At 39.6% G+C, this 27,371-nt stretch overlaps 1 protein-coding gene across 4 annotated transcripts in view; it reads right to left on the bottom strand.

The window, feature by feature from the left end:
• Positions 1 to 27,371, bottom strand: part of ATP2B1 (ATPase plasma membrane Ca2+ transporting 1) — a 287,298-nt gene that overhangs the window by 76,536 nt on the left and 183,391 nt on the right. For all 4 annotated transcript variants that reach the window (XM_029601638.1, XM_029601641.1, XM_029601639.1 and 1 more), the window contains exons 9-11: positions 24,225 to 24,439; positions 10,748 to 10,990; positions 5,341 to 5,582 (exon numbers count right to left, since the gene is read on the bottom strand). In XM_029601638.1, the coding sequence (XP_029457498.1) occupies positions 5,341 to 5,582; positions 10,748 to 10,990; positions 24,225 to 24,439 (700 nt within the window). The remainder of the gene's footprint in view (positions 1 to 5,340; positions 5,583 to 10,747; positions 10,991 to 24,224; positions 24,440 to 27,371) is intronic.

Here is a 27,371-nt window from a genome sequence, read left to right as displayed (position 1 = left end):
CTGATTGGAGAGTGCACTATGTTAGAGCTGCCACCTATAATTAAGCTGGGGGGGGGGGGGGTGCATGAGTGAAGATTTGCCTAGGGTGACAAATGCTCTTCCACCATCCCTGTTGCCAACATCCTAGGATGTGTGGTAGGTATTGGAACATAAGAAGTTGCCATACTGGGTCAGACTGAGGGTCCATCAAGCCCAGCATGCTGTTTCCAACAGTGGCCAATCTAGGCTACAAGTACCAAGTAAATACTCAAACATTAAACAGATCCCAAGCTAAGGCCAGTAACAGCAGTGGCTATTCCCTAAGTCAACTTGATTAATAGTAGTTTATGGACTTCTCCTCCAGGAACCTATCCAAACCTTTTTTAAACCAGGCTACAGTAACTGCTCTAACCATATCCTCTAGCAATGAATTCCAGGGCTTAATTGTGCATTGGGCCAAAAAGAATTTTCTCTGATGTGTTTTAAATGTGCTACTTGCTAGCTTCATGGAGTGCCACCAGGTCCTATTATCTGAAAGAGTAAATAACAGATTCACATTTACCTGTTCAAGTCTTCATGATTTTATAGACCTCAGCCATCTTGTCTCCAAGCTGAACAGCCCTAATCTCTTTTGCCTTTCCTCATAGGGGAGCCGTTCCATCGCCTTTATCATTTTGGTTAAATTGGGGAGGAGGGGATGAAGGGTTTTGTTTTTTTTTTAGGGGTGAATTTTGGGATTAGTATGGTTTGGGTTTCATGTAAGGGGTTCTTATAAGAGATTTTGGGTTTCTAGGAAGGATAGAAGAGGGTTGATGACTGTCTTCAGTTTTGGGATGTGTAGTTTAAATGATTCAATTATGCTCCTGTTAATATCAGTCTGAAGTTACCACCCTGTTAAATTAAAAAAAAAAAAAAAAAAAAAAGTGATACAGGCTCTTTATAGGATGTGGGCAGATCTTATCTTCCTCCATGAGGCTCATCATCTACCTTTGCAATTCCATAATAAGTTGAAGCATATCCTGCATCTTCTTGTGAGGGTGTTAAGGCTCGGTATGCTGCTATTTGGATAGCATGTAAATTTCTCCTATAGGAAAAAAATACTGAATCTAGAGGGGAGGTTTATTCTTCTACTGGGAATTTTAAATGGGAAGGAGGTTATGTTGCTAAATATTTACAATCCAAATGAGTCATCAAAAACTGTTTTCTCCAAGATAATTCAGCTATTATGTAGAGAGAGACAGAGTATAATTATTAGATGGGAATTTCAATATTTTTGTGGACTATGAATTGGACAGATAGAGAAGGGACTGGCAAAATTTATAAAAGGGATAATGAAGGAGGTGGGCTTAGTACATATTTGGCAGAAATGCCACACAATAAAGAATGTCTTTTTCTCCCCACCCAGAAAGTCTTAGAGGATAGATACTTGGTAGATAGGAGAGAGATACCTGGAGGATAATTAAAAATGATATAGGGTCAATACATATTTCAGATCGTGCTCCTATCTCTGTGGGTTCCAAGATCCCAGGCAACATAGGCATTATCAGAGGCAGATCATATCAAACAAATCTGATTGACTTTTTCAACTGGGGGGTTAGAGAATTAGATCAAGAGTGAGCACTAGATGTTTACTTGGATTGCAGCAAAGCTTTGATACTGTTACACATAGGAAGCTCATAAATAAACTGAGCGGCTTGGGAATGGGTTCTAAGGTAGTGGATTGGATTAGAAACTGACAGATGGTGGGAGTACATGGAATTCACTCAAGGGAGGGAGTGTAGTGCCTCAGGGATCAGTCTTGGAGCCAGTTCTCTTCAATATCTTTGTGAGCAGCATTAAAGAAGGTTTAAAAGGAAAAATATGCAATAGGAAGCAAATGTATGTAATAAAGTGGACACTTCTGAGGGAGTAAACAGAATGTGAAGTGACCTAAAATAAAGCTTGCCAACTAAAACTGAATGCAAAAAGTACAGGGTCATGCATTTGGGATGCAAACTTCCAAAGGTGTACACAATTGTGGAGAATTACTGATGTGCACTGATTAGGAGAGAGACCTTGGGGTAGCATGTGATGATCTCAAGGTGTCAAAACAATGTGACAAGGGGATAGCTAGAGCCAGAGGGCTTCTTTAGGCTGCATAGAGAGGCATAACCAATAGAAAAAAAAAAAGGAAGTGATAATGCCCCTTTTACAGATCATTGGTGAGGCTTCACCTGGAGCACTGTGTTCAGTTTGGAAGCCATCTCTCAAAAAGGATAAAGATAGGCTAGAAGCTAACCAGCAATTAGAAATGGTGTGGGTACTGCATTAAAAGACATGAAATGAGATTTCATGACCTGAACATGTATACACTAGAGGAAGGGAGATACAGGGGGAATAAGATACAGATTTGTTTTTCACAGAAATTATTAGATGCATGGAATGCTCTCCCAGAGGAGGCAGTAGTAAAGCAGACTCTAGCAAAATTCAAGGAAGTGTGAGAAGTACAGAGGATCCCAAAATGCCAACGTGATGGAAATAAAATACAGGGATACGCTGATGCAGTGGTTAAACACAAAACCACATTAAAATGACTGTATTGCACTTCCACAAAAAGCATGGAGTAACTTGTATGGAGCCACAGAAGATTCCTAAATAGAAGGTATGGGAGTAATTACAACCCTAAACACCTTGCTGGGCAAACTGAATGGGCCATTTCGGTCTTTTTCTGCTGTCATCTACTATGTTATTACTTACACCAAGCAACTGGACATGTCGAGTTGATAATTCAGTTTTACATCTTTAGTCATCTGGGCATACCAGGCAAACACAAGGATTTAACACCAGGCTACATAAAGTAATGCAGTTTCACAGCAAACCCTGTTCATATTTGCAGATAACTCAAAATTATTCAAAGTAGCTAAAACACAAACTGCAGGACGTTGTCGTGAAACTGGGCATCTAAATGGCAGATGAAATTTAATGTGGACAAGTGCAAACTGATGCATAAAGGGGAAAATAATTCCATCTATACACAATACTGTGTTCCATGTTAGGATTAATATCCAAGTAAAGAATCTTAGGATCACCCTGGACAATATGTTGAAGTCTTCAGCTCAGTGCGCTGTGACACCCAAATACACAAATAGAATGTTCAAAATTATTTGGAAAGAAAAAAAAATCTGGAACTAAAATGCGTCTGTTTAAATCCATAGTGCAGTTACACATTGATTACTGTTAGCAGAGAAAGGCAACAAAATGATTGCAGGAACAGATTGGCTCCCCGACAAAGAAAGGCTAAACAAGTCAGGGCTCTTCAACCTGGAGAAAACATATGATAGCTATTTATAAACTGCGTGTGGTATTATGGAAAAGGTGATTTACAATATAAAATAGGGTGTGTTAGCTAGTCCTAGGGCTAACAGGTTTAAACAAATTTTAAGTATTTTTCAGTCAGCACACAATTAGGCTATGGAACTTGTTGCCAGAAAAAAGTGGTTCAGTGATAGTATAAATATATGTAAAAAAGGTTTGGACAAGTTTCTGGAGGAAGGTCCATAACCAGATCAATTTTGGGTTCTCTAGCTCTTCATTCTTGGGGAAAACAACATGATTTCATATTGAGATTTGCTGGTAAATGTACATGAAGTTTTTGGGTTTTTTTGGTATATACATCCGAGATCCAATATATGCAACACTTTCATGCATATTCATTGTGACTATTCAGAAAACTAAATTGGTTATGTGTGTCTGAGGGGTTTATTTACCAATTCACAGTTATGTTCCCCTGGAGGAGGAAAATACCATGGAATTTACTAAGCTATGATACTTGGTACTACAGTTTAGGAAACCATGTGGTATTTTCCTTGGCAGAAAAATCCCATGGACAGGGCCTGCTTTTGGAGTGTGGTCTCAACAATGCTATTTGCTGTACCCTATTTTCAAAAACATTCACCTATGAAGTATAAAGCAAAAATCAGCCCAATGTTTTTATTTACTCTTACCTCACAAATACAGTGCACTCTATACTGTTTTACAAATTATGGACTTATTTTTGTTTAAGTACTGCAGTGCCAAACCTGGACAAAAAAGTACTACTTTAGGTGTCTCCACTCTAACATGAGTGGCTTCAAAGCAGATGTGAGAAAAGAGGCCAGAAAAGAAATTATAAATTTCACTATTGCTGCACATTTTATCTAGGGTTGCCAACTGGCTCCAGGTTGATCCAGTCCTGGGTTTAAATCATTACATGCACGGATTTGTAGTCTTAATTTTCTTAGGAAACGCAACAGGTAACTTAGAACTATAAGACCCTACATGAAATGGAATAAATCTAGAACTGGATTAACCCCAACTGGGCAAATCAGGAGCCAGTTGACAATCCTATCACCACAGATACAGCACACCAGGCTAAGAATACAATACATAGTAACATAATAGATGACAGAAAGGCCAACTGGCCCATCCAGGCTGCTCAGTTATTCCTGTTCAAACTGCTAAGGATATACTAAATACTTGTAATATATTGCTCCCTATCCATCTCAGTTTATGTTGCTTTCTTTGGTTCTCCACCATCCTGGGTAGATGAGCAAACAAATTTCTAATCTTAATCCAAAACCCAGTTTCCCTTCTCCCCCCACCAATTACTATCAAAACTAGACACCACTGCATGAACCTCTGGCCTGTTAGGCCTCTTAGCCTTACTGGACAATCGTCAATCTGTCAGCCCTGACCCAGCTGGTTTCTGGGAAACTATAGCTTGCTATTATCAACCCAGATACCCTATGGTCTGCTTTCCTTTTATTCAACATAAGCAACTAATTCAAAACTTTTGCTGCCAGTGTGTCTCTCTCTCTCCTGGATAATGGGAAAGTGTCAGAAAATGATGAATAAGATTAGGTAACTCTACTTTTTTCAGTTCATGTGTGGGAGACAGACCAGCAGCTACATTCTGAACTTTCCATAATAATAGTTAAATTAGAAAGCATTATCATATTCTAAAATAGCAGCACTTCAAAGTCTACCAGTGTTTACAGTTTTTTGAAGACCCAAAATAAAAGTCTTTACAAAATAATATTTAACTTACTGAGGTATATCTGAGAAAGTCAACATTGCAGACTACTGTCCTTTTAAGAATAAACATGAAATAATAATTAAAAAAAACCAAAACAGGTGACAGATCTTGATTTGGGCCACATAACTAACAGAATGCTAGCACGCTATTCCCCTATAGTGTTTCCAATGCAAAAATGAAGACAATCAAATAGAACACACCATACTGATAAGCTAGGTAGCTACAGGCATCTGATCTTGAGAAAGCTATTAAATGGGAAATATGTTTAAACTGCAAGCTGGCATTCCTGATCTGTCAGTGAATCTTACTTTTTAAGGACAATCTCAGAGGCACCCTTGCTGAACATTCGGTAACTGCCGTCAGAATTTTTCAGCACTGTGCTCATTGATTTTCTAACAGAGTTGAAGGTATATACTTTGTACAGCATCTCCTCTGGGATTTCATTTCTTACATCCTGATAGTCCCGTTTTAAATCCAGAAGCAATCCCAGCAAGGCACATTCAGTTTTATTACCAACATGGCGTGGTAGGCCACCTTCTTTTTCAGGAGGCTGTTAATGCAAAAGTAAAAAACAAATTATTTTGAAGTTAACCATTTTTAACCACCAATTTTAATGTGTCCTATGCAATTAAAAAATGATGCAAACCCCCCCCCCCCCCCCCCACAAACGTTAGAAAGTGAATTTAGCACCCATGAAAACAAATTTTCCATTTGTCCACAGAAAAAAGTATAGCAGAGATAGTAGCAGTATATGGCTCCATGTCTCTTGGCTGGGGCCTCCTCCTATACAAGAGTATCTGGCCCTTCTGCAGATAATGCCAAAACTGCTGCCAATTAGCGACAGACACCTGGCACACAGAAAACCTTCCAAGACCAACAATTCATTCCATACAGGCCCTCTTTTTAAGTCACATCTGACTTAAGTTGGATGTGAACAGGTAACCTAAAAGGTAAAATGATCTGTAAGTACTTCCCCCTGCACCTCTGAACTTAAAATTTAACAATATTAAGACTTTAATCTGTTCAACTTTAGTTAAAAAAAAAACCCAAAAAACTTTAGAGTGAATAGAATAACCAAAACCATTTCTGCAGGTAAAACTATTCTACAGAGGGGAAATGGCTGTTCAAAAACGTCACTCTCGATGTAGGTAAAGTTACGTGCATTATTTCACAAGATGCGTAATTTTAATGGCATTGTCCGGAGGCATTCCCAACATTTAAGTCAGGGAGGAAGAAAACGTGCTTAGATGTGTTCATATCCATGCAGGAAAAAGCAGGCACAAATCCCTGCACATCCTTTTTCTCAGGGCAATAATCAAACCATAATGATACTTGATGGGTGATAAAAATTCCACAGATACCAACGTAGCTGTGGTGCTTGCAGCAACGCAGACTATTTGATTACTGCTGCTATAAAGCCACAGATAAATGCAATTCTGACACGGTTGACTGTCATGAGTTTTAAAGTCAGTCGTCTGAAACTATAATATTGTTCCATTAAATTATATCTACTTTTATTGATAAATTTGAAAATTTAGACTTACACATTAAATTGATGTGGAAACTTTGAAGATGATTTTTGTCAGAGAAAAATACTAAATTTCATAGTTTTTATTCTGTGTGTGCGGTTGATGTGATTAGCTTGAATTTGGATGACATGGTAGAAAGATAAGAACATAAATTGCCATACTGGGTCAGACCAAGGGTCCATCAAGCCCAGCATCCTGTTTCCAACAGAGGCCAATCCAGGCTACAGTACTGGCAAGATCCCAAACACTAATTAAATCCCTTGCTAGTGAGGCCTGTATTAGCAGTGGCTATTTCCTAAGTCAACTTGATTAATAGCAATTAATAGACTTCTCCTTGTTTTAAGTTAGTGTAAGATGACATAAGGAACAATTTGAAGGTATGATTCTTGCACATAAATGTCATCCTGAAAACCTGTTTACTTAAATAGTAACATAGTACTATTTGGAAATAAAAGACTAGTCAGCGCATCTAATCTGCCCAGTTATTTCTGCCCACACTAGGGAAGATATATTTCCACTGCCAGCCATACAGCATGACTGCTTGTAAGATATTTATGCCATCTATTCCCTTTTTGTTACACTTTTTATTTATGCTATTTTGGCACTGTTTTTTTACCCATATTGCTGCTATATCATCTTATGACATTTCTCTAATCATTCACTATACCTGTCTAAAGGAAAGGACTTCCTTCCTCATCTTTCTAATTATTTGTAAACCAATGTGATGTAAATCGAACACCAGTATATAAAAAACAAACAAACAAATATCACTCCTTATCCAGATAATTTTCATCATTTTCCTCTTTTGTACTCCACCATCTTGGGTAAATGGGCATACAAGATCCCTTCCATGTAGCTGGCACTCCCTCCCTTCCCACATCTACCTACCATACTAATGTGGCTGTTGCCAGAGCATCCGGACAAGATCTTAGGTACTCTAGGTGGCCTGCCAGACATGAGAGCCCACATTTTCTCTTGGACTTCTAAGATTTTTATACTACTCGTCATTTTTTCTTACGATTCCAATACTTTGTTAAATTATTTTAGCAAGGCACTTTAAACACATGCCATTAAGTCATGCTTCTATCTTTTTTTGTGCTTATTCCATGCCCTCTAAGTTCACTACAATTTTAGCCTCCACCAACTGCTAGGGGAGGGCATTCTATCCATCCACTATCCTTTTAACGAAAAAGAAAAATTCAACAAAATTGCTTCCAAGCTTAATCCTCAGTCTGTTATGATCCCATGTTCTAGAATGCCCATTGCAAAAAGGTTTACTTCTTGTGCATTAATACTTTTTAGGTATTTTGAATGCCTCGATTGTCTCTCCCCCTCTGGGGTATTTATATTTAGATCCTTAAGTCATCTTACGGCATTTTGTGAAGACCATGCATCAGATCTTCTCTGGATTGCGTCTAGCCTCTCTCTTTTTTTTTTTTTTTTTTTTTTTTTTTTTTTTTTTTTTTTAAAAGAGGCATAGCCTCTAGAACTGGTCATATCACAAGTGAAATCTCACCAATGACCTGTACAACAGCATAATTCATTTCATCCATGCTGATTTTCATCCATGTGTCTGAAAAATTAGGTGGGCAACAGAAAACTTAAGGTAGAAGTGTGCTCAGCGAGGCTGACGGGGTTCCCCAGGTTCCACTAGCTGAATAAATAGAGGAGCTGGTGACCAAAAAAGGATGCTATCCAGACTGCCCCACCTGCTGTTGCATCCACAAGGGCCTAAGAGTTGCAGCTGTATCTTTGGCACTCATCGGAGCCAGAAGAACATGCAGCAACAGAAGTGGAGATGAATAGAGGATAAGTATGAAAAGGCTGTGGTGGTGAGGAGAGAAAAAGTGAAGGGAAGAAGTAATAAGGGGGAGGGTGGGGAGAAGGGATAGATGAGTGTAAGGGTGGGTATTAGAGGAGGAGGAGAGGGAGCTGCAAGATGGTCAGGTGAGGATATGCTCTTGCCAGGGGAAGAATGCACTATGTACTCCTGCCATTTCCCATAAAAAAGAAATTATTGCAGTGGGAGGGGGCTGCAGAAGTACATTGTGATTGCATTTAGAATTTGTTTAGTAAGTGCTGGAGATAAAGTAATGGAAATTGAGTACTCCTTTCCGGTTTTGTTTCTAATATCATGTCTCTTCATCCCTCCAGCTCTTGTCACTGCCTTGTTTCACTAACTTAAAACCTTCACTATAATTAATCCAAGATCCCTTTCCTGCTTTGTGAATTTAAGAGGAGCACTTTCCATCATTTATCACTCCCTTGGATTTCTATACCACGTATGCACAATTCTTTTAAATATTGGATCCCTTCTCAGTCTACTCAGTCAGATTTGGTGTCATCCACTGAAAGATCTTTCCCTCCTAATCCCTCTAATATTGTTCACAAAGGAACTGAACAGAACAAACAAGACCAAAGTGCAATTTATGTATAGAGGCCTTGGTTTTGGGGGTGGGGGCTTGCCGTATTCTTAACTAACATTATTTCATAATATATAATTTTAGTTTGTGTTATTTTGAAATGCAAGAAGTCTAAGGTTTGCACTGTAATAAAGCACACAGCATTTTCATCAGTGCATAGCCTACAGCATCATTTATTTTATTTATTTATTTAAGGCTTTTATATACCGACTTTCTTGATACAGATCAAATCAACTCGGTTTACAATGAACAAAGTAGAACTATAACCAACCATATAACAAGTGACAATTTGAAGGAGCATGAAAGTTACATTCGAACAAGGTAGCCTTAACTGGGAGAAGGAAAAAAAAGATGGGGAGAACGAAGATAGATTACTATATACAATAAATAAAGTACTATTTACAATGGAGAGTGGAAGGGAGGCATGATAATTCTAAATCAGGCTGTTGGGCTATGGGCAGGGAAGGCTCGGCAGAATAGCCATGTCTTCAGTTTCTTTTTAAAAGTTGGAAGACAGGTTTCCTGTCTGAGGTCCGGGGGTATGGCGTTCCAGATGGAGGGTCCAGCGGTGGAGAATGTCCTGTCTCTAATGTTAGCGTGTTGTTCAGATTTGATTGGGGGAACGTGTAAGGATCCCTTGTATGCATCTCTTAAGGGTCTGGTCGTCAAGTGTCGTTTGAGAGGGTGTGAAAGATCCACAGGAGTCTGATGGTGAATATTTTTGTGGATAATTGTCAGTGATTTATAAAGGATCATGAAACTAGTCTACCCTAAACATTTACTATATTAGTAGATACTGCACACAACTTTTATTCTATAGTACTTTATGGGTTAATATTTTCAAAATTAAAAGCCCATATGACAATATATACATAACAGACTGATGAGTTCCATAAAATGTAACTGAAAGTAATATAGTAGTTACTAAACTAAATTTCACAAGTAGCAAGCAAGAAAAAGCTAAACTCACGTAGGGGGTAATTTTCAAAATAGCATACATCATAGCAATTTTCAAAATCCCCCTTATGCACTAAGGAAGTAATTTTAAATGGAGTTTCATGTGTAAATGTAACATACTATCCTAGCAATTTAAAAAACCCATTAATGCATGTAAAGTCCACTTATATGTGAATATCCTTTGGACAATTCAATGGCATATATTGTCACAATTTTTAAAAGCCCACTTACATGGGTAAAGTGCATTTACATGTGTAAAATCCAAATGTAAGTGTACAAATGCTCTTTAAAATCAGGTCCTTAAAATGCATTTAAGCACTTTTGAAAATTATCCCCAAAATTTGCATTTCTAAAATGATCTTCAGGTAATCAAAAACATTTTAAATGGAAGGAATATCCCTTAATTGAAAATGCAAACTGAACAATGAAGTTAAAATGTACCATATACCATCAAGACAAGCCTCAACTCTAGTAAACTTAAATAGAAGGTTGTGATACTTTTTAATCACAAAATATCCATCTTAAGACCTTTAAGATGTTAGCATGCATAATTAATATGTTGTAAATACTCATGATGGAATTTAAAACAATTTATTACAATAAATTGTGCTGGTCAGGCTTGGTATACAATATTTCACATGTAAACTAAATGATACCACTAGATGGCGCAACAATCATGGATTTTCTAAAAATTTAGATTTTCTATACCATCACATAATAGTCAACCAGCCTACACACATGACTAGTAGCTTCAACTCCAAACAGATATCCCTTGAATGTACCTTAAACAGAGAAAACAGACTCACCAATATTTTAGAAGTATAAGCACAATTCACAGAAATGCACGTCACAAGGAGGTTTAACGTGTTCTCAGGTAAAGATTCGGGTGCAGGTATCCTTTTATGATGTTTCTCACTCATAAAGGCCTGGACAACAGTCATTCTGTTCATAGTTAATGTTCCAGTTTTATCTGAACAAATTGCTGTTGCATTGCCCATAGTTTCACAAGCATCCAGGTGTCTTACTAAGTTATTATCTTTCATCATTTTCTAAAGAAGGGGGAAAAATTAAATTGCATATATTTATTTATTTATTTATTTAGAGTTTTTATATACCGGCAATCATGAAAACATATCTTGCTGGTTTACATAGAACGGGGGTGCAATAAATACAAAAAATGATAATAAATACATGGAACTAGAACTGTGGTGACAGAAGGTACAGTTACATTTAACAAGGGAAGCCGAACTTGGAAGGAAGAAGAGAGGAGAGACTAGTTAACAAAATACAATATAAATGTAGTATAGAATAAATATTAAATACAAACGGCAAGGTGTTTTATGAGTCATTGGATTGTGTCATTAGGTTGTGTCCGGAAAAGCTTGCTTGAATAACCAAGTCTTAAGTTTTTTCCTAAATGTTGGGAGGCATGGCTCCTGTCTGAGGTCTGTAGGAATGGAATTCCACAGTAGAGGGCCAGCTGTGGAGGTGGCGCGATCTCTTAGGGTGATGTGTTTGGTCGTTTTCGCTGGGGGAACTAGTAGGGAGCCTCTATAAGCATCTCTGGTAGGTCTAGTAGAATTATGTAATTGGAGAGGGAATTGGAGATCGAGAGTGGTGAGTTGATGTATAGTTTTATAGATGATGGTTAAGGCCTTATACATGATGCGGAAGTATATGGGTAACCAATGTAGCTCTTTCAAGACGGGGGAGATGTGGTCTCTTTTCCTTGTGCCTGTTATGTTTAAGAAGTTTATATGTTTAAGAATTATGTTTAAGAATTATATGTTTAAGAATTATATGTTATGTTATGTTTAAGAATTATATGTTTAAGAAGTTAATCTATAAACAAAACTAAGTCTATACCAAAGAAATGGCAAGCACATGTGAATAAGCATTATACAATAATAAAAAAAAAGTCTTGATTTTAAGAGTAAAACTTTTTTCCTGAAGAAAAGTTGTAGATCAGAACACATTTTGGCAATCATACCTAAAAAAAAAAAAGCATGCTAGGCACTTAACTCATTCCAGCATTGACAGAGAAATGTTACATACATACATTTCAATTCATATTTCATTTCTAGCCTGTCCTGTTGCAAAGCATCCAGCATAGATCACAAAATCAAATAAAATAGTATATATAAATACAATGCACAGAATATAACCTAGAACCATAGCTCAATCCCACCACTTTTAAAAATTACCTAGCACCCCCCACCCCCTCCCTGAGGGCACTGTAAAATCTGATCCTAATGTAAGGTAAGGAGGCATGAGAAATCTTCCTTCCTCAACATCCCTGAATATTCACTTGCAGATTCCAGTAAAAGAAAGTTACCTCTGGCTCTCTTTCACATAATAACAGGGACTTTAAAAAGTATAAATTGCCTCATATACAGCAATTTTTATAACCAACTAGTAACTTTACTACTTGTCAGCTGAAAGATTAGGAAAATCTTATGTAAAGGGACCTTCATCAACCCATAGCACTAAACTCTGTTTTTGATTCTAGACTTCATCTTAATAGAAAGGCAGAACCAAATTTTGGTGGTGCTCAATCATACAGTCAATTATTTTATATATACTCAAAACACTTCCCATACATTGCCATATTTATAAGTCTCTTTTTGAATGCCTCAGTAGTTTTGATTTCATTAATGCTATATAAAAAATATCTAACATGACAAAGAACTAAAAAAAGGTTTCATGATGTTAATTTAGCCACTGCTTATTTTACATATGGGCTATTATTCTGCATTATTTTAATGGCCTCAATTTCTCTCAAACTCATTTTCACTCAGATACCAGTTTCATTTTTGCTCCCTTGTTTTCATAAATAACCCTCTGTTTAAGGGGTTTCCTATTTATATGGTTCAAACACATTTCTTCTAGGGATGTGCTTTTGTTTAAAGCAAAATAGGAAATGTCAACATTTCCTGTTTCATTTTGTAAACAGAAGAAAAATGAATGGAATTCCATTCATTTACTTCTTGCCCACTCTCCTCCCTCTCCCGCAGGCTAAACCATGCCTGTTTTTCCCATCTTCCACTGGCTTTCACACTATCTTCCCAGTCCCTCAGTGGGAGATGGAGCTTTTTTTTTTATGTTTAACATGCGGATTTAGTCAACAAACAAGAAGCACAGGACTGAAAACCGGTTTTCAAGCATACGCTGCCAAAAGCATGCACTAAAACATTTCAGTGTACACTATTAGAAGAGAGAATACACAAAAACCCCCAAAAAACAAAAGACCCTTAAATCTCCAAAACAAACACTTAAAAAAAAAAAAGAAAAAATAGTTAAATTGCATGCTTCTACTTTCCTTAACATTTTCCAATATCCATATCTGCAATCGCTACCAGTTTCTGGCTTATTACATAACAGCAACAAAGCAATGACAGAAAATAAAGACCAAATGGTCCATCCGGTCTGCCCAGCAAGTGGCTTATGATAGTAACTACTGCATCCATGAAGGTCACCCCCATGTGTTCTGTTATCAGTAGTAACTGGGACATACCTAGGCTGGTCTGGTTTGAAGGATATCCACAATGAATATGCATGAGATAGATTTGCATGCACTGCCTCAATTGTATGCAATTCTATTTCATACATATTCATTGCGGATATTCTGGAAACCAGACCAGCTTAGTGTGTCCCAAAGACTGGGTTGAGAACCCCTAAATTAGACTAACAGGCGTGTAAAAGCACAGATGCATGGCTAAAATAAAATTTGTATAGCTCTTAGTTTCCTCCAAAAACTATAAATTCATAATAAAATGTAGGAAAACAAAGTCCACCTAAAGGAAGCAAAAAAACCAGGACAAATCGTAAGCTAAAATTTAACTAACTTGGCTACTACTACTGCTGCTGCTGCTTAAATGGAGCAAAATTGAGTAGTGAAAAAGTAGATATATTAGTACAGGAATAAAATGTATTTGTGCTGAATACTTTCATGGTTTAGAACATTTAGTTCTAAAAAAAAACATGGCGCTCAAAACAGATTACTCCATTTCCCCCATTCATTTTGCAGAAACATTTTCAGAGAAATAAGATAGCACTAAATGTTTTATATATGTCTAAGTGCAACTGCAATGGAAATGCATGCTGTATTTTTTTTTTTTTAAAGTAACAGGAATTATAAAAACACAAGCCTAACTCCGACTAAGTAAAAAAAAAAAACCCCACAAACTGGAATTCAAGTTTGCCACTTATTGCTTACTAGAGGAAAGTAATATAGTGATCGCATGAATAGGTATTATTCAGTACTATCTGTCCTAAGCTCTGCATTAATCAATCACATAAGGCAAGCACTAGAACATTTCCAAAGTTAGTGAAATCGTTGCCCATGCTCTAGAACAGGAGTTCTCAACCCAGTTCTTGGGACACACCTAGCCAGTTAGATTTCCAGGATGGCCAGTGAATATGCATGATATTAATTTCTATACAATGACTATAGCAAAGAAAGGAGTTTGCAACATAAGTTAATTTTAAAGTGGTATTTGGGAGGGAGTATCTTGGAAAAAGAGAAAACATATGTCCTTTATGAAAGGATGTCAAGTAAACTGAGCGGTAATTTAAAAATGCACAAGGAATGTGTTTTCTTCTAATATATTTATACATATATATATTTAGATTTAGATATTCCGCTTTTAGCACATTTTTCAGCACATCAAAGCTGATTACATTCAGGTACTGTAGGTATTTCTCTATCCCCAGAGGGCTTACAATCAAGCCACCCAATGCTCCCATCAAGTTATAACTTGTACCAATGTACTAATGGTGAAAAATTGCACAAAACTGGTGACCATGCTGATATTTTGTGTTTCTGGGGGCCTTGGCAGTTTCCCTCTACTCTAGGCATGCAACTCAGTTGAAACAGAGGCTGGAATCCAGCACCATGAACCTTCATTTGCAATGACTGGGAATTTTTCCTCTATTTTAAATCTCCCAACTCATCTAGCCCAACTGCAGTAACAGTCCTCGTCTGGGAGCTTCTAGGGCTTCTTCTGAACCCTGCACTGTGGACCTTAAATCTAGCCTCTAGATGTCACTGTATGGTGATTGCAACTTCTTCCTCTCAAGAGACTGTGAATGCTACCTCTCCAGCATTCCCAGCAAGTCCAAGGAGCAGAAATCTTGAACTGAGAATCAAACCCGGGTTCCTTCACCGAGCGATGCATAGCACTGCCACTCAGCAGTCCCTCAACAGATTTGTAATGGGAACAGTTTAATGTCACAATACAAAACACTCAGCTAATCTGATTTTTAGTCCAAACACAGCCTGCTGCCAAGGGGAAAACAAACAAGTTCAAATGGTCAAAAAATGATCTGTCTATCCCTTTATTTATACAAATGTTAACAGCCCCACAACAGCTACTAGCATTCTACAAGCATATTATGCTGTCTCGTAGGGATATGCATGCAAAAAAAATTAGTTTTATATTTCATTTCCATTTCCCATTTTAGCACATCAAAAAATAAAAGCAAAACATTTCATTATTTTTGTCTCATTTCGAATGGGTTACAACATAAAATGAAACTAATGTTATTTCCTCTTTGTTTCCTGACATTGCAACCAGCAGATTCAACTGGGGACCCAATGTTCCACCTGGAACACCATCCCTATGGGTGGCTCCTCAAGGTTCAGCTTTATTACTTGTTCTTTTTAATATTTTTTTTGCAGCCGGTTGACTCTCTGCTGGCCTCTTTAAGTGTAAGGTATAGGAATTTATGTTATCATCCAGCTTTTCCTTCCTTTAATTCTTGAAGACCCCCTTACTTCAAACCTTAGCTGCTGTCCATGGAAATTCAAGTTAAGACAGCCTTTTTAAAATTAAAAGTGATTAAATGTATGAAGCCTTTTCTAGCAGCACAGGGTTTTAGAACTATTGTCTAATCAGGCTTAGATTACTCTAACAGTCTATTTAGGACATCCAGCCTCTGATCCATATATTGCAGTTGGTCCAAAATGCTGCAGCAGATCACAAGTGTTTACCAAGATCATTTCTCTCAGAGTGTTTCCTCTTCACGGGTTACCTATTATCAGACAAATAAAGCTCAGTGTGGTAATTCAGGTATTTGGTGCTATTTATGAGGTTGGTCCTGATTCCTTGAGGGAGGCAAGTCATAATTATGCCTATCTTGAACCCATACATTCATCAGGACAAAACGTTCTGGGTTCTTCGAGACAAGCCCACTTACTGGAAACTCATGCCCAGGCTTTCTCTGTAATAGATGCAGTTTTGTGGAATGCTCTTCCTTATCTCCAACAGAAATTAAATTAAGTGATCTTTGGGGGGAAAAAGTGAAGGCTTATTTTTTTCAGCAGGCACTACCTGGTTAGGTTCAAGTATTTATTTATTTTTATTTTTTAAGATTCTTGTATATTCTGATTCATGTTAACATATATTTACTAGTCTACTTGGTTTTATATTTATCTCTGCCCTGTTTTGACCTGTGTTTTTGTTTCATGTTTCTTCATATTGTCTTTTCTATTTTGGTTCTTCATTGGAGAAATTATTTTCCTGATAATTTTGTTTTTCTTAGTGTAGACAGATGGACTCAGGACTAGTGACTTTATGCTCCCCTGCCAGCAGATGGAGATGAGGCAAGCTATTGTCATAGTATATATAGTCCGGAGGTGACCCCAGCCTGCCAGTATTCTCTTCAAAGCAACTGTGGACAGACTAGCAAAAACATGATTAAAAACAGTCAACCAGAACTGTACTCAACCAACTATAAACACTGAACTTACATAAGATTCTAGGTACCCCAAGCTAGGGACTGGATGAACATTTACCAGTAATCCCCTGGGACCCAGAGCCCCATTAAGAGGACTATTGACACACATGTGGCAGCTGAGGGTGGGAAGCTGAGTCCATCTGTCTACACTAAAGACAACAAAATTATCAAGTAGGTAATTTCCCCATTTCCTAGAGTGTAGACAGATGGACTCAGGACCAGTGGGATGTACCAAAGCTACCTACCAACAAGGTGGGAGGCTGCCTGTGGTCCGGCCAACACTGCACATACAAAAGCTGCATCCTTCTGGGCCTGCACATCCAGATGATAAAACCTGGAAAAAGTGTGCAAGGAGCACCACGTTGCAGCTCGGCAGATATTGATGGGAGACAACAGACTAACCTCCGCCCATGACACTGGCTGAGCCCTAGTGGAATGAGCCCTAACCTGAGTAGGCAACTGCTTTCCAGCATCCAGATACAAGGCCGTGACTACTTCCTTAATCCAATGAGTTATGGTAGCCTGTGAAGCTAGAGTGCTCAGTTTACTACTGCCACGGAGAACAAATAGGCGATCTGTCTTTCCAAAAGACTCAGAGACCTCCAGATACCGCAGAAGTCACTTGACATCCAAGTGCAAGAGGCAAAACTCCTCCGCATCCTGGACCTTATCCAGGGATGGCAAGGAGATGGACTGATTCAAATGAAAGTCTGAGAATACCTTGGGCAAGAAGGATGGAACAGTAGGCAGCTATAATGCACCCAGAATCACCCAAAGGAATGGCTCCCGGCAAGACAAGGCCTGCAGCTCAGAAATTCGACACGCAGGACATATAGCCACCAGGAACACTATCTTCAAAGTCAACAACCATAAGGAAAGGCTATGCAGTGGTCGGAACGTAGGGCCCACCAAAAAATCCAGCACCAAATTAAGACTCCACAATGGACCCGGTAACCTCAAGGGAGGCCTAAGATGCTTCACTCCCTTTTAAAAGAGACAGGCCACATCAGGATGAGACGACAAAGAAACACCATTCACCAAGTCTCTGAAACAAGCAAGAGCCGTTACCTGCACCTTCAAGGAATTAAGGGCCAATCCTTTATTCAATCCATCCTGCAAAAAATCCAGAATGAGAAGGATCTTAACTGAAAGAGGAAGAACACCCTGCTCCTCACATCAGGCCTCAAAAACTCTCCAAACCTGCACATAAGCCAAGGTAGTGGAGAGCTTGCGAGCACAGAGTAAAGGGGCAATCACCGCAGAGGAATAACCATGCTTTAACAGGCAAGCCCTCTCAAGGTCCAAACAGTAAGACAGAATAGAGTCAGAACCTCATGAAGAACCGGAACCTGTTGTAACAGATCCATGCGTGGCGGAAGACTAAGGGGGGCCTCCACCAGGAGTCATCACAAATCTACTTACCATGGATGCCTGAGCCAGTCCGGTGCCACCAGGAGTACTAGCCCCCGTGACCTTCGATCTTGCGAATGATCCTGCCCAGCAAAGGCCACGGAGGAAAGGTATAAAGCAATCTGTCTTCTGGCCAGACCTGTACGAGAGCGTCTATTCCCAGGTACCAGGATCTCTCCTGTGACTACAGAATCGAGGAACCTTTGCATTTCGAGAAGTCGCAAGCAGGTCTAGGAATGGAAGGCCCCAGCAATCAACAGCTGAAATGCCTCAGCTGACAACACCCATTCTCCTGGGTCCAGACTCTCCTTGCTGAGAAAGTCCGCTCTTACATTGTCTTTTCCTGCAATGTGAGAGGCCAAGATAATCTGAAGATGACTTTCCACCCATTCCATTAGCTAGTCTATTTACTGCGACACTTGCTGGCTCTTGGTTCCTTCCTGGCAATTGATATAGGCCATTGTTGTCATGCTGTCCAACATCACATGAACTGCTTGATCATGCAGCCTGTGGCTGAACTGCAAGCATGCCAGCTGAACCACCTGGGCCTCCAAGCAATTGATGTTCCAGCAGGACTCTTCGGTATTCCAACACTCCTGGGCTGTTAACTCCAGAGAGTAAGCCCCCCAACCGTGGAGACTCGCGTCCGTCATGAGTACCAATGAGGTTGGAGAGGACAAGAAAACTCCCTTCTCAGATAATCCTCCTTCAGCCACCACTGGAGTTTGGAGCAGATTTCCATTGGCAAGTGGAACTGAATCGCATAGTCCTGACAGACTGCGGGTTCCAACAAGAAAGAGCTCACTGAAGAGGACACATTTGCGCCCATGCCCACAATACCACTTCCAGGGTAGCTGCCATCAGGCTGAGCAGCTGTAGGTAGGACCACACCGTCAGGTACATGATATGATGTTCATTGAGACATCGATTTCTGAATTTGAACTTCCAGCAGAAAAACTGTTCTGTCCTGTGTCGAACCGAACCCCCAGATACTCCAACGACTGGGACGGCTGAAGATTGCTCTTGGACAGGTTTACCACCCAACTGAGCTCCTGAAATAAGGAGATCACCTTGTGTGTCACCAGGTGGCGCTCTTCCTGAGATTTGGCTCAAATTAGCCAGCTGTCCAAATACGGGTGGCACCAGGATTCCTTCTTTTTGCAAGGCTGCTGCTACCACCACAACCTTGAAAAAAGTTCTGGGAGCGGTGGTTAGACCAAAAGGCAGCACCTAAAACTGATAACTGTGCCCCAACACTGCAAAGCATAGAAAGTACTGGTGTTCCAATCAGATAGGTATATGAAGTTAAGCCTCTGACAGATCCAAGGAGGTCAGAAATTCCCCTCCCCCCCCCCCTGACTGCACCGCCATTATCACAGTGCGTAAGATTTCCATGTGAAAATGAGTCACCTTCAAGTGACGGTTGACCCTCTTGAGATCCAGGATGGGATGAAAGGAGCCTTCCTTCTTGGCCACAAAAAAATGAATGGAATAATGCCCCATACTTTGAGTTGTGGGCACTGGAACCACAACCCTCAGTCTGAGGAACCTTTGAAGCGTGAACTCCACTGTCTGCGTCTTCTGTGGGGAGCGGCAAGGGGGACACCATGAACATGTCCCGAGAAATACTGCAAAATTCCAGCATATATTCTTCTTGTATCACCTCCAGGACCCACTGGTCCAACATGATCTCGACCCACCTCCGATAAAAGAGAAAGGCATCCCCCTATTTTCTATTCTGGACGGTGGGTTGGCAAACCTTCATTGGGCAGCTCGGGAGGATCCACCACCCGAGCCCACTCCTCTTTTGGGCTGTTGGGGATGACTGAGACCTACCGAAAGGCCGAGTCCACAGAAAGGTTGCCCCTCTGTAGGCATGAAAACGCCTGGAACCTCAGAGCCGACCCCTCATACCAAAGGGGCACTAACTGTTTCTTATCCTCCAGCAACCGAGGAACCGGAGACTCAACCCACTTACTGACTAGCTTCTCCAATTTGCTCCCAAACAAGAGCGAGCCTTTAAATGGCATCCTGGTAAGACTGGCTTTGGAGGCCCTATCAGCTGACCAATTTCACAACCAGAGTTGACACCTGGCCACTATCACCGAAGCTACTCTTCTGGCTGAGGTTTGGACCATATCACAGCCTGTGTCTGCTAAAAAGGCGGCAGCAGGTTCCATAACACTTTGGAATTCCCTCCAGACACATCAACCCTCCTGTGAGAGAAGCAGACAAGATCGCGCCACTAGGGCGCAACAAGAGGCAATCTGTAAATTCATCACCACTGCTTCAAAGGTTGCTTAAGAATAGCCTCAATCCATCTATCATGTACATCCTTCAAGGGCGCTCCTCCCTCTACAGGGATAGTAGTCCGCTTAGAAAAAGCACAAAGCACAAAGCAGTGCACCCACTTTGGGAAAACACAAACGCTCTCTCAGAGCTGGATCCAGGGGGTACAGTCCTTCCAATATTAGACCCCCTTTAAAATTTGCCTCTGGGATGTCAAAGCAGTGACCAACTCATCATCCGAATGGGAAGAGCCAGGCTTAGCAAAATCCAAGGAAGACAACTCTCCCTCAGCGTTTGAGCAGCACTGACACAGGTTATATGCCAGGTCAAGCTGAGAAGCCCTAATATGACAAGCAACACAAATAGGAAGACGCTAGGCTTCTTGCTTACTGGTGCCATCGCCGCAGTAAGCATGCGTTGGATCGGTTTGCATTCAAAAAAGAAATGTCCCAAAAAATAAGCACCAAGAAGGCGGTTCAAGCAGGGCGCATGCACAACCTGCCTGCCAAGTTAAGCATGCAAAAAAGTTTGTGCACGTAAAAAGCAAGCCCAAAAACAGTGCATGTGCAGAGCTGACGCACTGCACCCACCTACAGCCTATAGAGGGCAGTAGCACATGCACAAGAATGTGTTAAAAGGATTGCCATTGTGTGCAAGAGCAAAGCCTAAGTGTGGGGCCTAGCCCACTGGAGGGTGTTCAACCCACCCGGCTGCCCAGTTCCCCATCCCCAATGGGAGTGGGATTGACAGTCAGTACGGCGTGCCGAGAATGGAGACTGGAGGAAGACCTGAAATCCCTCTATCTCTGATTCAGGTTACAAATTTTTTTTTTTAAAACCTTACCTGAGCTCAGCATTTAGCAGCTGAGTACAAAGATGGTCTCCAGCTGCAGGGAGAGAGGGCATCTACCATCAACACCATGCTCGGCCTCCTGCACCCACTGCCTTTCAGCTGAACTAGCAGCTAAGTCCACACCAGGAAATCCAACTACCGGATTAAGGCACACCTCTGAGGGACCACGGAAATCACCTCAGGAATTCTCAACTGGGAAAGGGGACCTTTAGGTATCACCGCAGAAGAGTGGAGCTTTCTTTTCCTGAATTTAGAATTTCAAATTTCTCCTTCCAAAAAGCTCAAAGCAATCCCCAATGGGAGAGTCACATCCACCATCTGCTGGAGACTAAGAATACTGGCAGGCTGGGTTCACTATAGGGCTATATATACTGTGATGCCACTTTCTCCATCTCCATCTGCTGGCAGGGGAGCATAAACCCACTGGTCCTGAGTCCATCTGTCTACACGCTAGAAAATTCATGTTTTTGATTTGTGCAATGTTGTTTATTTCATTTGGTAGCCACTAGGAACAAGTATTTTAAGGATTAGCAGGTTAGAAATGTTCAAAATAAATTTTAAAACAGCATATTTCTACTGCTAAGAAATTTAGAAACTAAAACTAAACATGCTTTAAAATGTACTCAAAGAATGATCAACACAAGTTTACATGTAACTGGACTATATTTCAGAACTAGTCTATTTTCAGCAAAATGTAACATCAGCATATACTGTGACACAACCATCAATAAAAGTACGCTGCTTAAACAGTAATGACTGGCAAAAAGTGATTAATGCCCTGGGCTCAAAGGAGTTGAAACCCCGAAAGCAAAACCAAGGAATCAACTCATCATCCTAATCTCCAAGTATAGAGGGGCTGTTCTATTGCAGTTATGGAATTGTAATTTCACTTTTTCTCTAACAGACAGTTCAGTTGGGACCTGAGGACGAGAGTATTAAAGCCCAAAAGCTGGTGAAGAAATGCATTTCAATAAAAGGTAATCACCCTATATAGTGTGTTACCCTTTATTTCAGTCTGAGAAAAGCACAAACTCAGAGGCACAATGGCAGAACATATTCAACCTGTCCTTAACCACGTAGATTCATCTAGTTAATTATAGATAACAAAGGATATTATAAACCTTTCACTGAATTTTTTAAAATTACAAAATCAGAAAGGATTATTTTGATATCTATTTTTAAAACTGAAATAAACGTGTTTACTTTAGAGGTCTTCACCACTGAAAACAGCATCAGTTTTTCCAAAAGACTATTTGCTCCATTAATCCATGACTTCTTGGGGCTCCTGTTTATGTATCATGCATAAACCAGAACAAATATTTAATGTTTTAAAAATAGTTTATAAGCACTCCCTGGATTTACCTTTATCTTTTCTTAAAAAGAAACAAAACAAAATAAACCAAACCATACTGCAAACTAAAGAAATCAAAGTGCAAACCCCGTATTTTAACCCCTTGGGTTTGCTGCAATAATGAAAGCAATAGTGTATGTATACTTTTCCTCTCTGTCTTGTCCCCTAAAAAATTACCAACAGAGAATTGTGCCTGCTTTCTCTGCCAGTAATTTTCCGTCAGAAACAAACCACATGTAGTTTTGATTATACAAGAATATGCACATTATTCCATTCCCCACCCTTTGGAATGCCTAACAATGTGCTGTACCATGTGGCAGATTGATTATTGCCCACCCTCAATGCAGGGACAAAGTCCCCATTTCAGCAGGAGAAACACCACTTTAAACGTTTGGGGGGGGGGGGGGGGGCGGGGAGGAACTAGCATAGTGGTTAGAGCAGCAGGCGACAAACCAGGGAAAAGCTAATCCCACTGCCACCTTTTGTGACCTCAGACAAGTCACTTTACCCTTCATTGCCTCAAGTACAGATTGTAAGTGCTCTGGAGATAGGGACATATGTACTGTGCCTGAATGTAATCAGCTCTGAAGTGTCAAAAATGAAATATAAATCAAATAAATAAATGGCTTTCATTATTGCTCTCTAAACACAACCTCATCCAGCCCATGGTATACTTGTTCATATATATATATATATAAACATATACACGCACACACACGGGAAAAAATGTTGCCTTATACAGGTACAAACTTAGGGGATAATTTTTCAAATCGTGATGGGCCATTATCGCAGGCGTTAGGGTGTTATCACACTGGATAATGCCCCAACACACGCGATTAGTACCGCATTGCCATGTTGAAATGTAAATGAGGGAAAGGGGAGGAGTTTGGGCAGGGTTTAGTAAAACGAGGGGCAGGTAGCGCTTCAGGCGATGTTTCGCACATCATCACTGGCAGGAGCACCAGAAATGATAAATCTAGGCCTCAGATTGTGAGCCCTCTGGGGACAGAGAAATACCCTTCAGTGCTTGAATGCAACCCACTTTGAAGTGCCTGAAAAAGCGGAAAATAAATGACAGCTGTAGAGAGAAATTTGTGTGCGTAGTACCGTATTATCTTCAGACCTCAAGGGTACTCCAAATCCCACACCTGCAAATGTGTTTCAGACTATTTAAAAACTTACCAGATACATACAAGTCTTAAAAATTAGGAACTGTAGTATTTTATAGAGTCTTTTGGTTTTCCTTAAATGTAGCTTTACTTTTCACAACAGATTCTGAATGATTATGAGAGATTAGACAATTGAAATAGACAAAACAATGCAAATGTGCTAGTAAAATTTGATTCAGGAGATGAAATAAAACATTAAAGTTATGTGTTTCAGACATTATGAAATACTTTTAATTTGTTTCCATTTGAGACTGCTTTATCACAATGTTGTGTAGCTACTATGCCTCCTTTGGTGAAGTTACTGAACCTGAGTGAAAAAGTTATTTAAACATGCCAAAATTCTTCAGTGATTTTACATGACAAATTTTATGTACTCCGTTTACCTTTCATAGATGAAACGCATGAGATTTGCAAAGCAGTTCTCCAGTACAAATAATTATTTCTATATTATACCCTCCTCCCCCCCAAACCTACCTTTACAGAGTAGGCCAAGGAAATAGTGACTGCAAGTGGAAGACCTTCTGGTACGGCAACCACCAGGACCGTGACTCCGATAATGAAGAACTTTACAAAGTATTGCACATAAATTGGTGTACATTCAGCTAGCCACGGACGCTTCTGAATCCAGAAAGTATTAATTACAAAATATAATACAAGGATAATGACCGTGATTGCAGACATCACCAGACCTTCAAGAATAACAAAGAAAAAAAAAGTTAGGTTGGCCTACTGAACTTCAACATTGATTACTTTATACATGCATCTCCTCACTCAGCACCCTCATTTCCCTTAAAAGACAAAAGGGATGGGAGATCAGAAGTACTTAAACAATTTAAAAATTTCTAATTTTATTGCTGCCAATAATGGATATTTTAGTAGCTTTGAAACGGGAGCATGATGTGTGGTGCAAAGGATTGCATTGCATTATCAGGCAATTATTCACAGGATTCCTTAATGCAACAGCGTCCACTCTGCCTGAACCAAAACTCAACGGACAGACTGTAAACAGATGCTCTGGCAGAAGTCAGCAGCAGTGCACTGAGGAATTAAAAATAATAAAAAAAAATTACATTTTCAAACTGTTTTCCCTACTAAGGTAAAAAGGATCCTTTAGAGAGGAGCAAGGCACAAATTTCTAAGGCATGCTATGGCTACACTGCAGAATATAATATGCATATTTGAAAAGTAAAGGGTAATTACCTATCAATAATTGTAGCTTTCTGAAGATAGTACTCTCAAACATCATATCAATGGCCATCCAACCTGTCTCATAGCTAGTCAGGATTTTCTCCAAGCATTCCAATATGCTGAAATTTCACATATCATTATAAAGTATAAAGGCCATTGGAACCAAGCAAACTCAGCTACTAAAAGGGGCACAAAACTCACCGACTGAAAGCTGTTGCAGAAATATGACTTTTCACATTATGTATTTGAGAACATAACAGTTGAGTGGTTCAAAAAAGGTTTTTGCTTCAGCTATGTGAGAAATCAGTATTGTATCACATAACTAAGGTCCTCGATAAGCTGTTCTAAAGGCATAACATCCCACTATATATCTGACAGCTGAACGTTGGGTAGTAAAATATTTATCTTTTACAAGTTTGTGGAAAGTACCAATCATGGTGCCAATAAAACAGACCTGGACTTACACCAGATGTATAATCTTTTCCATATTGGAGATGTATGGCCTGCTGGTAGAATCCTTGAGAGCAGCCAGGATTCAACATACATCTTTTGAAAGACCAAATCTACTATCTCTAGACTGGAAATTTGTGTGAATAAGAATGCTCTGATTTTCTGCTGATCTTCGCTACGTGAAGTATCAATAGTTAGACATGAAGAAGTTCTTCTCAGCAATGGAGATGTCTAGCCAGAGAAGTATCAGTTTTCTTCCTAAAACAGGTTTGCATGTTTTTGTTCAGAACTACTCTCCACACCTGCTTCACAAAGATTTACCACCTACCCCACAGACCAGATCTCAATTCAGCCAGTCTGCTGGGGCATTTTATTTCCCTGCCTAGAATTATATATATGCAGATGATGTCCAAATCATCATACCCATCATTGACTCCTTACACAATGATACTGCAATCACAGCTATTAGCGAACTTCTCATTAATATCAACCTCGCCATAAATGCTGATAAAACAGAAATAATGATTTCCCCCCCTACATAAGCATAATAATACTACCTCACCCCTAGTCCTCCCTCCCACAATCACCTCTGCACAATATGCCAAAAACCTTGGAGTCACTATCAACAACCAGCTTAGTTTTAAAAAACATATCAATAATACTATAAAAGACTGTTACTTTAAATTACACACACACTAAAAAAATTAAAACCACTCCTCCTCAGATGCAACTTTCGTACAGTCCTTCAATCCCTAATCCTAACAAAGATTGACTACTGTAACTCTCTCCTCCTTGGCCTCCCCAAAGCAACCATTCCCCCTCTACAAATGCTGCACACATACTGACAAACACCCGCAGATCTGAACATTTATTTATTTATTTAAGGCTTTTATATACCGACTTTCTTGATACAGATCAAATCAACTCGGTTTACATAGAACTAAGCAGAATTATAACCAACATTTCAAGAAGTGACATTTTGAGGGAGCATAAAAGTTACATTATAACAAGGTTGCCTTAACTGGGAGAAGGAAAAAAAGAGGGGGAGAACGAAAGATAAATTAAATTACTATATACAATGGAGTATGGGAAGGAGGCAGGGGCCTACCTGTCCTCAAGGAACTACATTGGCTACCCAATACAAAACACTATATACAGAAAATATGCACTGGCTCAATAACGCCCTGTCCTTCCACAAACTTATCAGACACCCAGATCTCAACATGCTGCCACTTTACACATGCCATCTCATAAAGCCGCATTCTTCACCTCTACCAAGGAGCGTGCCCTGTCCTTAGCTGGCCCCACAACCTGGAATGCTATGCCCCCTGACTTACGCCAAGAATCATGCCCCAAAAAATTTAAGCAAAAACTTAAGACATGGCTCTTCTTACAAATTTCCCTGAATTTTACCTAATTTCACACAACGAAGTAATTGCCAACCATTATGGATGCCTTTCTTTACACTTATAATTATCTCTTGCCATGATCCCTTTCCTTTCCCCTGCTCAACTATCTTTCAGCCAATTTTGACTTTTTGGAATCCCTCTCAGCTAACTGAATTTTTGTTTTAACTTGTTTAACTTGCTTAAATTCCTTTAATTACTTGTATGTTTAATAGCCTTGATTACCATAACTACCATACCCCTCAGAGTGCTACAATTATTAGTTATTTAATATCCTTGACTACTCTAATTACTAGTCTGTTTTAATATTTCCTTGTATCCTCTATAATTGTACTTATGTGCTGTTGCTATCTTTCTTGTTAAATGTAAACCAATGTGATGTTTTTCACTAAATGAATGTCGGTATAGAAAAATCTGCAAATAAATAAATAAATCTACGCAGTATCCTGAGGGGTCATAAACTTGTTTTCTTGGTGTGCTACCCTGACACGCACCAAGTCATCAACGGGACAAGTTATTTTCTTAGAACACACGTTCTTTAATAAAAAATGATTTTGACAAAAAAAAAAACATGGTT

Source organism: Rhinatrema bivittatum, chromosome 4 (genome assembly GCF_901001135.1).
Source record: "Rhinatrema bivittatum chromosome 4, aRhiBiv1.1, whole genome shotgun sequence".
Classification (NCBI taxonomy): domain Eukaryota; kingdom Metazoa; phylum Chordata; class Amphibia; order Gymnophiona; family Rhinatrematidae; genus Rhinatrema; species Rhinatrema bivittatum.
The sequence above is the reverse complement of the archived record's forward strand: the minus strand, read 5'-3'. Positions and strand labels throughout refer to the sequence as shown.